Source organism: Triticum dicoccoides, chromosome 3B, assembly GCF_002162155.2.
Source record: "Triticum dicoccoides isolate Atlit2015 ecotype Zavitan chromosome 3B, WEW_v2.0, whole genome shotgun sequence".
In the NCBI taxonomy this organism is placed as follows: Eukaryota; Viridiplantae; Streptophyta; class Magnoliopsida; order Poales; family Poaceae; genus Triticum; species Triticum dicoccoides.
This window is the reverse complement of record NC_041385.1, coordinates 785,621,667-785,633,019: the sequence shown is the minus strand read 5'-3', so window position 1 is coordinate 785,633,019 and position 11,353 is coordinate 785,621,667. Positions and strand designations below refer to the sequence as shown.

Genomic DNA, 11,353 nt, shown 5'->3' with positions numbered 1-11,353 from the left:
ACGACGGGGCGGGGCGGCGATGACGGGGCGGGTCGCGGCGACGGGGACGGTGACGGCGGCGGCGGCGAGGGGTGGGTACGGCCGGGGCGGCGACGACGACAGGGACGGCAACGGGGGCGGCGACGGGGCAGAGGAGAAAGAAGCAGGGAGAACTGAGAAATGAATTTTTTTTGAAGTGCTTTCTTATGTAGAACACTCCTTTAGTACCGGTTGGAGCCACCAACCGGTACTAAAGGTCTGTTTTGGCCAGGCCAAGCGGCGGGAAGCGCCCTCCTTTAGTACCGGGTGGTGGTACCAACCGGTACTAAAGACCCCCTCTTTAGTACCGGTTGGAGCCACGACCCGATACTAAAGGTGGTGCGCTGGCGCAGGTGCAGTGCGACAAGTTTAGTCCCACATCTCTAGCCGAGGGGCGTCCGCACTGGTTTATAAGCCCTAGTGCGGTAGCTCTCTCGAGCTCCTCTCCAAAGCAGGCCTATTGGGCCTACCTGTTCTCTGCTGCCTTGTGGGCCTACTAGGCCTTTGCGGGCCTGCATCCTGACCCAACAACATGTTGTGTTTCTAGTCGTATGCAGGCCGCTCTGGCCCAGTAGGCGGGCTTTTTTATTTTCTTATTTTTTTGCTTTATTTATTTTTGAGTTGTTTTTTTGCTGTATTTAGAGTTTCTTTGTGAATATTGTTGCTTTAGGTACAAAAAATTACAAACTTTCCGTTAGTGCCGGTAGTTCTCAAATTTGAATAGTTTAAATTTTGAATTATTTGAAATTTATGTGAATCACTAGTTTGTCAATAACTTAACTTGGAAAATAGATTTTTTAGTAATTCTTTTTTCTTATGTTTAATATTAGTGTGTTTTATCATTATATTCAATTTAGTAATGCTTAGGTTATTTAAAAAATGAAATGCCATTGTAACAGATGAGTTTTCGTCCGAAACTCTGATACTTCGAAAGAGATTGTTCATTTTGTACACGAAGTGCATCCAGTTTTTGCCGTAACCCTCTCTACTTTTTTGCACATGCTATGTGGGTGAAATTATAATACCATGCCAACTTTCAACCTTTTCTGAGTTCATTTGAAATGCTTTTCAATTTCAGGGTCATTTAGCTGAAAAAAATCAGTAAATGCATGAAAGAATTTGTTTGCACATAAAATTTCTTTGCGTTTCAAATGCCAAAACACATAACTACCCTAACTATTACAGAGATTCCCTCCTGGGTGTGAAACACAGAAGAAAGTGATGATAGTGAAGCCGATCACATCCCAGATCTTTGGGTGTCAAATTTTTTCTTCGCGTGTGTCCCTTTGCGCCGTTGCCATGGAAAATCTTCATCGTTTAACTTGATGCTCGGGTCAATATTCACTGTGAATGGTGCAATTTCATCAAATTTTTCATAATCTTCTGACATGTCTGTCTTGTCATCCACTCCCACGATGTTTCTTTTTCCTGAAAGAACTATGTGACGCTTTGGCTCGTCGTATGATCCATTAACTTCCTTATCTTTTCTTTATCTCGGCCTGGTAGACATGTCTTTCACATAAAAAAACTGTGCCACATCATTGGCTAGGACAAATGGTTCGTCTGCATACGCAAGATTGTTGAGATCCACTATTGTCATTCCGTACTGGGGGTCTTCCGTTACCCTGCCTCGTGTTATATTGACCCATTTGCACCGAAACAAAGGGACCTTCAAACCACCTCCATAGTTAAGTTCCCATATGTCCTCTATGTAACCATAATATGTTTCCTTTCCCGTGTTGGTTGTTGCATCAAAGAGGACACCACTGTTTTGGTTGGTGCTCTTCTTATCTTGGGCGATTGTGTAAAATGTATTCCCATTTATCTCGTACCCTTTGAAAGTCAATATATTCGAAGATGGTAACTAGGACAGCGAGTACAGGTCATCTTCAATATTGCCATCATGCATGGCACCTGCAACCAACCGGCGAAAGTCCTCGTTTGTTCACGTGTAATCCAGTCGTCAGACTGCTCCGGGTGTTTGGAGTGTAGAAAATTCTTGTGTTCCTCCATATACTGAGCCACCAAGGTGGAATTCTGTAGAACTGCGTAGTCTGCTTCAGTGAGAGAATGCCCATCCATACATATTATTTGATCCCCTCCTAGCGTGCATTTTCCATCCAGTCTGCCCTTATGTCGCGATTCAGGAACACCAATCGGCTTATGGTCAGGAATAAAATCAATACAAAACTCAATGACCTCCTCATTTTCATGGCCCTTCGATATGCTTCCTTCTGGCTTAGCACGGTTATGAACATATTTCTTCAAGACTCCCATGAACCTCTCAAAGGGGAACATATTGTGTTGAAATACATGACCCCAAACGTTAATCTCTTCACAAAGGTGAACTAGGACGTGTGTCATGATGTTGAAGAAGGATGGTGGGAACACCAACTCGAAACTGACAAAACATTGCACCAAATCATTATGTAACCTTGGTATGATTTCTGGATCGATTACCTTCTGAGAGATTGCATTGAGGAATGCACATAGCTTCACAATGGCTAATCGAATGCTTTCTAGTAGAAGCCCCCTCAATGCAACCGGAAGCAGATGCGTCATAATCACGTGGCAGTCATGAGACTTTAGGTTCTGGAACTTTTTCTCTGCCATATTTATTATTCCCTTTATATTCGACGACAAGCCAGACGGTACCTTCATACTGAGCAGGCATTCAAAGAAGATTTCCTTCTCTTCTTTGGTAAGAGCATAACTGGCCTGACCCTGATGTATGCCGTCTTTTCCGTGCATACGTTGCTGGTCCTCCCGTGCCTCTGGTGTATATTTTGTCTTCCCATACACGCCCAAGAAGCCAAGCAGGGTCACACAAAGATTCTTCGTCACGTGCATCACGTCGATTGTAGAGCGGACCTCTAGGTCTTTCCAATATGGCAGGTCCCAAAATAGAGATTTCTTCTTCCACATGGGTGCGCGTCCGTCAGCGTCCTTCGGAACAGGTTTTCCGCCAGGACCCTTTCCAAAGATTACCTTCAAATCCTTGACCATATCATGTACATCAGCACCAGTACAGTGGCAAGGCTTCGTCTGGTGATCCGCCTCACCTTTGAAATGCTTGCCTTTCTTTCTTACGGGATGCCTGCTCGGAAGAAATCAACGATGTCCCAGGTACACATTCTTCCTACAACTATCCAAATATATACTGTCGGTATCATCCAAACAGTGCGTGCATCCACGGTATCCCTTGTTTGTCTGTCCTGAAAGGTTACTGAGAGCAGGCTAATCATTGATGGTCACGAGCAGCAACGCCTTTAGGTCAAATTCTTCCTGTCCGTGCTCATCCCACGCACATACACCTATTCCTTTCCACAACTATAATAGTTCTTCAACTAATGGCCTTAGGTACACATCAATGTCGTTGTCGGGTTGCTTAGGGCCTTGGATGAGCACTGGCATCATAATGAACTTCCGCTTCATGCACAACCAAGGAGGAAGGTTATACAAACATAGAGTCACAAGCCAGATTGCTGCTCTGCTCCCCAAAAGGATTAATGCCAACTGCGCTTAGACCAAACCATATGTTCCTTGGGTCACCTGCAAACTCCTCCCAGTACTTTCTCTCAATTTTTCTCCACTGCGACCCGTCAGCGGGTACTTTCAGCTTTCCGTCTTTCTTACGGTCTTCTCCGTGCCACCGCATCGCCTTCACACGCTCTTTGTTTTGGAACAAACGTTTCAACCGTGGTATTATAGGAGCATACCACATCACCTTGGCAGGAATCTTCTTCCTGGGGCGTTCGCCCACAACATCACCAGGGTCATCGCGACTGATCTTATAATGCAATGCACCGCATACCGGGCAAGTGTTCAAATTCTTGTACTCACCGCGGTAGAGGATGCAGTCATTAGGGCATGCATGTATCTTCTGCACCTCTAACCCTAGAGGAAAGACAACCTTCTTTGCTTCATACATACTCTCGGGCAATTTGTTGTCCTTTGGAAGCATATTCTTTATCATTACCAGCAACTTTCCAAATCCCTTGTCAGATACACCATTCTCTGCCTTCCATTGCAGCAATTCCAGTGTGGTGCCTAACTTTTTTCTATCAGCTTCGCAATTCGGGTATAACAATTTCTTGTGATCCTCTAACATGCGCTGCAACTTCTTCTTCTCCAAATCACTTGCGCAGTTTCTCTTTGCATCGGCAATGGCCCGACCTAGATCATCAGCGGGCTCATCTGATGCCTCTTCTTCAGCTTCTTCCCGCATTGCCGGCTCAGCTTCTTCCCCCATTGTTGTATCATCGTATTTAGGAAACCCATGGCCAGGATAGCTGTCGTCGTCCTCTTCTTCTTTATTGTCTTCCATCATAACCCCTCTTTCTCCGTGCTTGGTCGAAATATTATAGTGGGGCATGAAACCAGACTCAAATAGGTGGACGTGAATGGTTCTTGACGTAGAGTAATTGTGACCATTCTTACAGCCAGCACATGGACAAGGCATAAAACCATCCGCCCGCTTGTTTGCCTCAGCGGCAAGCAAAAAAGTATGCACGCCATTAATGAACTTGGGAGAGCATCGGTCATCATACATCCATTCTCGGCTCATCTTCATTACACAACACCTAATAGACCAAATTAATACAAGTTCATACATAAAGTTCATATACAACACTTAATTAAATGCAACATACAAATAACTCTCTAGCTAAAGAATTTAAATGCAACAACAAATGCGATCAAGATCGCAACTAAGGTAACAATTGATCCAACAACATAATGATACCAAGCCACACTATCAATGGCATATTTTCTAATCTTTCTAATCTTCAAGCGCATTTTCTCCATCTTGATCTTGTGATCATCGATGACATCGGCAACATGCAACTCCAATTCCATCTTCTCCCCCTCAATTATTTTCATTTTTTCTTTCAAATACTCGTTTTCTCTTTCAACTAAATTTAACCTCTCGACAATAGGGTCAGTTGGAATTTCCGGTTCACATACCTCCTAGATAAAAATATCTATGTCAACTTGATGGGCATAATTTGTCATAAACACGAAATGCAACAACTAGTTTTAAAAGAGAATATACCACATCCGAATCATAACAAGGACGAGGGCCGACGGAGACGGATATCAAAACCATGGCACTATGTATAACAAACAACGTACGGGTAAGATAATTATACGAGTAACTATATATCCAAATCACACAAACATCAATCTGGTAATGTAAAACATTCATGAACAAGAGCCTCACCACAAGGTGGTGCCAGCGACGGGATGGTACGGGCGATCGATGGTGTTTACGACGGAGATTTAGAAGGCACTAAGTAAACCACACCTACATATGCAAACTAAGTGTTATTTTTGACCTCAAATTGCATATAAATCAAATACTAGCACATATAATTCCTCCCAAATTACTAAACTCACAAATTAATCACTATACAAAGCATTGCAAGAGCTAATCTAGCAATCAGAGATGAAAGGACAAAGTTGCTAACCTTTGTGATCATTTGAATGGATGGGGGCCTTCAAATATTGACAATTGTTGGGCAAAATGTGTGATGAGCTCGAGGAAGAGAGGGGAAGAATAGAGGAGGATAGGGGAAAGGGGAAGAACAGAGCGAGCTCGGGTGGACGAAGGGTTTATGTAGGATGACCTTTAGTACCGGTTTGTGTTGGTGCTGGAGGGGCCCCAGACTGACAACATCCTACCACCACTCTCTTTAGTACCGGTTCGTGGCACGAACCGGTGCTAAAGGTTTGCCACGAACCGGTGCTAATGAGAGCGGCTGGTCAGCCGTTGGAACCGGCACTAATGGACACATTAGTGTCGGCTCAAAATCAAACTGGCACTAATGTGCTTCACATTTGACCCTTTTTCTACTAGTGTTTGTACTAGCCCTAATACAAAGTTGTACTAAGCTTGGGACACTTATTTTGGGACGGATGGAGTAGCAAATAAGGTTGCTCGTGCTCTCGCGTAGGTAGCTGCTAGGAGTGCAAACAAATCCATCTGGATCCTAGATGTACCGTCTGCTATTTTTAGCTCCTTCTGAAGGATTGTAAATACATTATTATAAATAAATGAAACCCCTTGTTTTGGCAAAAAAAATAGTTTTGTAGAAAAATTATTCTGTGCCCCTAGACATTTCAACAAAAACTATTGGAGACTGGAGAACAAACTTTGCATCTTGAGTGGAAATCAAATTTTGGAAAGTGTAAGAACAGCCACAACTGTCAAAAACCGTACAAGCTTTAAAAAATAATACATGACTTCATAAAAAGAAGTAACGACTTTGACCCCAAAAGAAAGGAACTTTGGACAACCATAACTTTAGAAGATATGTCCATTCAAAAAAAAAAGGAAAGATCAACATTCGAATAACAATTTCCGCCATTGTGATCGATATAATTGAAGTTCCAAAGTTGTAAAGCTAACTTTCTAATCTAACAAGTGGATCATGCAAAAAAAATGAAAGTGCAATAAAAATATGAATAAAAGAAAATTAGACCATGCACCTTCCCATCATTCATGACTTCATGGCACAAAGTCATGATAGGTGTGACCTAGTACGGCTTGTGATGATCACCACTCTCTCATAGCAATGTGTGTGTGACCGAGGATGTGAAGGATATTGGGGTGTGGTCTCACGATGCGGGTTCCTAGCCTTGGAACTCCCTAGAAGCACTACCCAGCAAGAGAAGTTTATGCAAAACCAAAGTGGTGTATGTGAGTTATGTGTTATATGACTGACGCCGTTTGTGAAATGTCATGTATCATTAAAAGGATATTTTTTGGTACTTAACCATAAGTGAGCAACTTATGTTACATCACCATAACACGGGCAAAAAGCTTACATTGCAAGTGAATTGGCCAAAACGATGGTATATAACTTAATAGTGATACATTGCCATGTAACATTCTTGTAATATAGCACGAACACTAGTACATTTTCCACTAGAACAGTGAAGCCCTTATTTGATAATATGTAAGATGATAAGAAATAAATGAAAAAAGAGTCAAAGCTATCAATTTGACACAGTACAGTAGGTTGGGCTCCATTTTCTTAGATTCCTCACATGAAGAGGACTAGGGGTTGGCATTGCCATACCCAGATCCAGCACCTTTGCCTGCACCACTCCCACCATTTCTTCCTCCGCCATTGCCACCACCGTTTCCACCAGCATCTGCATTTGTACTACCTTGTTTATACCAATTGTTAGTAGCTGTAGCTGAGCCAGAACCAGTGCCACTACCAGCCCCATATCCACTAGATCCTTGATAACCACTAGCTTTCCCTCCACCACCGCCACCACCGGCACCGCCAGCACTAGTATATCCACCATAGCCACCACCGTAAGGATATGAAGATCCTTGACTATATTGACTAGAACCGGAGCCAGAGCCGGACCCGCTACCATATCCAGTTCCACCATTTTGGCCACCGCCTCCGCCGCCACCTCCACCTCCACCGCTTGCATGGCTACCACTACTAGAACTCACGCCAGACCCAGTTCCACTCCCAGCACCTGAGCCACCACCACTCACAGTTCCCCCACCCTCTCCTCCTCCCGCTCCCGTTCCCGTGGCGCTTCCACTGCCGAATCTAACCACCCTTGCAGCATTGGCTAGTCCAATGCTCAAGAGGACAACATAGCCGAGGGCTACTAGCTTTGTGCCTACCATTGTGTGTGTTTTATGGAAGTGTGTACTCTTGCAAAATGAGATGAGTTCTAAGCCAAATATCAACGGATATTTATAGTGGTGCTTCCGGCCATGCATGTTGGTGGTGTTGGTGGAGTTGTTGACGAAGTCATGTCTCAACTGCAGGTGGAGGCTTAGAATAATTAGTGCCTTAATTGGTGCAGGTAAAAGTAAACGAGATGACTGACTTCTAATCGTGATCGCATCCACGTTGGGTCAACAGTTCTAAAACACATGCATTCAAGCATCCACTGATGAACATATCTAGCTCCAGGCTTGAATAGTTGACATTAGAGCAGAGGAGGCAGCAACCTGGAAGTTTCGGTAGTTGAATTTGGAGATGGAGGGTATTGTACTAGCAGATGGTAAAAATCCAAACCACGTTGCCGGCACCAAGGATCATCTTCTCAAGGTAATTAAGCCTACACCACCACTGAACGCCTGGACTAATTACATATGTGTCCGTTTATGCTACTTGCATGCATGATTACCATTTTATCTTACGGTCAAATAACCATGCATGCATGCATGCATGTTAATTAGCTGGATGATTAACCGTGGGCTGGGATAGACCGGCCGTGTTAACGACGTGGGCAAGTTGTCACTGCCGATGGCAAGCAATAGCTGGAGTCGAAGTAAACGACGACTCCGCCCATGTAATCGATCAAGTCGTTGGGTCAAGTAGCCGTGCATGATCATGTTCAAGTGGATGGTAAAGATCGATCCAAAACCTCGTGCATGCCATGCTAGCACCGTAAGCTTATACGTACGTACACCATATTATTTGATGCCCGGACTAGTTCAAGTTAATAGCTGAACAGGTTGTGAACCGTGATACATAGCTGCTTCTTCATGTACTGAACGAAGATCTATGGCAACGCTTCTTTATGAGCCGAGATGGTCACTGCCACGCCAAACAGCGAAGGGAAGCAGCCGTTACTACCACGCTGGCAAAATCAACAGACCCTCACCTAGGCAGATAGATAGGTCAACAATAATTTAAGACAACGAGCCATCGAACCATCGCAGCCGACATTGTCGAGACGGGGAGGCTCGAGGAAACTTTATTCGCCACAGCGTCGGCGCTGCCATCCATATGGTAGATCAGGGTTTTCCGGCACTCCCATATCAGCAGTGGAGGAGGTGGCGACCTACCACCGGACAGGAGATGGCGGCACGGTGCATCCAGAAAATCTCCTCTCTAGGGTTTGAGAGGTGAGAACGGTTCCAGAAAAACTGGTGGTGAGGTTATTTAACTATATGGATCATCGCAATTAACATAATTGACTAGTTTTTTGGCGGAAAAACTCACAGTCTATTCATCTTTAATCATGGTAGAACAACGAACACTAGAAATAATAAGAATTTCATCCAGATCCATAGACCACCTACCGATGACTAGAAGCATTAAAGCGAGCCAAAGATGCGCCGCGGTCAAAACCCCTCCCTCGCCGGAGCCGAGCAAAACTTGCAGTCAGGAAGTCGTCGTGCTAATGCCTCATAGGACCAGTGTACTAGAACAACAACCGCCGCCATTGAAGAGTAGCGTAGATCGGAAGGATCCAACTGGAAGACACATGAACGTAGACAAACTACGATAAGATTCGAGCAAATCCACCAAGGACTGATCCGCTGGAGACACACCTCCACACGCCCACCGACGATGCTAGGCGCACCACCGGAACAGGGACTAGACGGGAAGAACCTTATCCCATCTTCAATGAGCCGCCATCGTCTAGCATCTTTGGTGGGCATGTGGGATGTGTCTCCGGTGGATCTGCCTTTGGTGGATTGCTCGGATCTGTTTGTCATTCGTCTGCGTTTGTGTGTCTTCAGGTTGGATCCTTCCAATCTACGCTATACTTCATCGGCGGCGGTTGCTGTTCTAAAGCGTTGTTGGTCCTATGAGGCCTTAGCACGATGACTTTCCTACTATCTACTACAACAAGTTTTGCCCGGCTTCGGTGAGGGAGGGACGATGACGGCGGCACATCTTCTGCTCGCTTCAGTGCTTGTAGTCGTCGCTAGGTTGTCTATGAATCTAGATGTAATTTGTATTATTTCTAGTGTTCGTTGTACTGCCATGATTGAAGATGAATAGGTCGGATGTTTTCTTGGAAAAAAAGCCCAGCAAGTTTGATGTCACAAAAAGAAATCAGCCAGCTTAAGGGTCAAAGAAAAAACTCACTAGCTTACCTTAACAAAGCCCAACAAAATGTCCTTGTTTGGTCTTCCAGTATTTTTGCATTTTGGTTTCATGTTTTTTTTACTTTTTAGTTTTATATTCCTATTTTATATATTTTCTCATGGAGTTTATAATACTTTTAATTTGTTTTATATTTATATTTTACTTTAATTAGCTTTCTTGAGTTCCACCGATACCTGGGTAATATTTTTATGCAGTTTCATGAATTTTTTTGAGAAATAAAATAAATTATCACATGTGTGTACATATATTTTGAATAGAATAAATTGATTCTAACACAATAGGCTTTATCATGCTTTTTCTCGGAACAAGAACATTTTGCATGAGTTGGATAAACACATATTTTTCCCTAAGTAGGTAACACATTTAATGGATAGGCAAACATTTTTATAAAATGTTTTTTCATGTCTACATACGAGAAGCAGATAATGTTATTCTGAATATACCCTGAGCATGGCTTACTGTATTTTCTTTTGGCAACTTGTTCCCAACATTTTCATCTTTTTTTCAACCTAGTATGTTCCTTCTATTCTCTCCGCCCAATTTTGATTTTTAGTTTTCAAACCTTTTTCTCCCTGGTATTCCTCCTTTTGGTTTCCTTTCATTGTTTTTCAAATACGCTTCATGTTTTTCCATCAGTTTCTACTAGGTTTTCCGAACTGAATTTCAGTTCTAGTTAACCTCGCTCCAACTTGAGCTCCTAAAGTCAGGATAAGAATGAAGAACACTTGCTGCCGGAACGCGATGTACTCGCTCAGCCAGTCCATCGGTGAGCTCTGGTACAATAAGAACTGCAACCTTGCACGGAAAATCAAATAATTCAGTTAAGGATGCTCATGTAATTGCTCTAGAAGAACTGCAACCTTGCGCGGAAAATCAAAAATTTCAGTTCAAGATGCTCGCTTAATTGCTCTAGAAGAACCGTAACCTTGGGCCGAAAATAAAAAATAAATTCAGTTAGGGCAGCTCATCCCCTCGCGAAGCTTCTCCAACCTTATCGTATAGCTAGACCAGGCCGCATCTTGGGCTGGTCTCGTCCACCCACTCGCTTCTCCCGTGTTATCTCCTACCTCTTCCCTTTTTCCTCCTCACGCTACGCATGTCTTCACCTACCTCTTGTCTATACATTCTTTTGTGCACAGCCATGGTACTAAGAGCATCTCCAACAGCCGTGCTAAACTAGTGCCGCACCGTAAATTAGACCGTTTTAGCGCGCGCGCAACACGCCGGGTCGCTCCAGCGGGCGCGCAAAAACGGCGCGCGCGCTATAACGAGTTGGGCGCACGGTCCAAAACACGTATCCGCGCGGTGTATTTCGGGTGCCCGCTACAGCGCGCGGCACACTCGAGCGCTTGCGCCGCGCACTCTCTCCTCTCCTCCTCCTACGCCCCGCGCGCGCCGGCGCCGGCGCCCTGCCACCCACCCATGGATGCGCACACCGGCCCCCCGCTCAC

At 44.3% G+C, this 11,353-nt stretch overlaps 1 protein-coding gene across 1 annotated transcript; it reads right to left on the bottom strand.

Moving 5' to 3' along the window:
* Positions 1–6,858: 6,858 nt before the first annotated feature.
* On the bottom strand, positions 6,859–7,698 carry LOC119282239 (putative glycine-rich cell wall structural protein 1). Its single transcript, XM_037562539.1, has one exon. It carries the CDS (start codon positions 7,673–7,675, stop codon positions 7,079–7,081), a length of 597 nt encoding a protein of 198 aa, XP_037418436.1. The 5' UTR covers positions 7,676–7,698; the 3' UTR covers positions 6,859–7,078.
* Positions 7,699–11,353: the final 3,655 nt, after the last annotated feature.

What these genes read in the sequence shown, in the direction of transcription:
- LOC119282239 (XM_037562539.1), bottom strand. Translation starts at nt 7,675, where the DNA reads ATGGTAGGCACAAAGCTAGTAGCCCTCGGCTATGTTGTCCTCTTGAGC.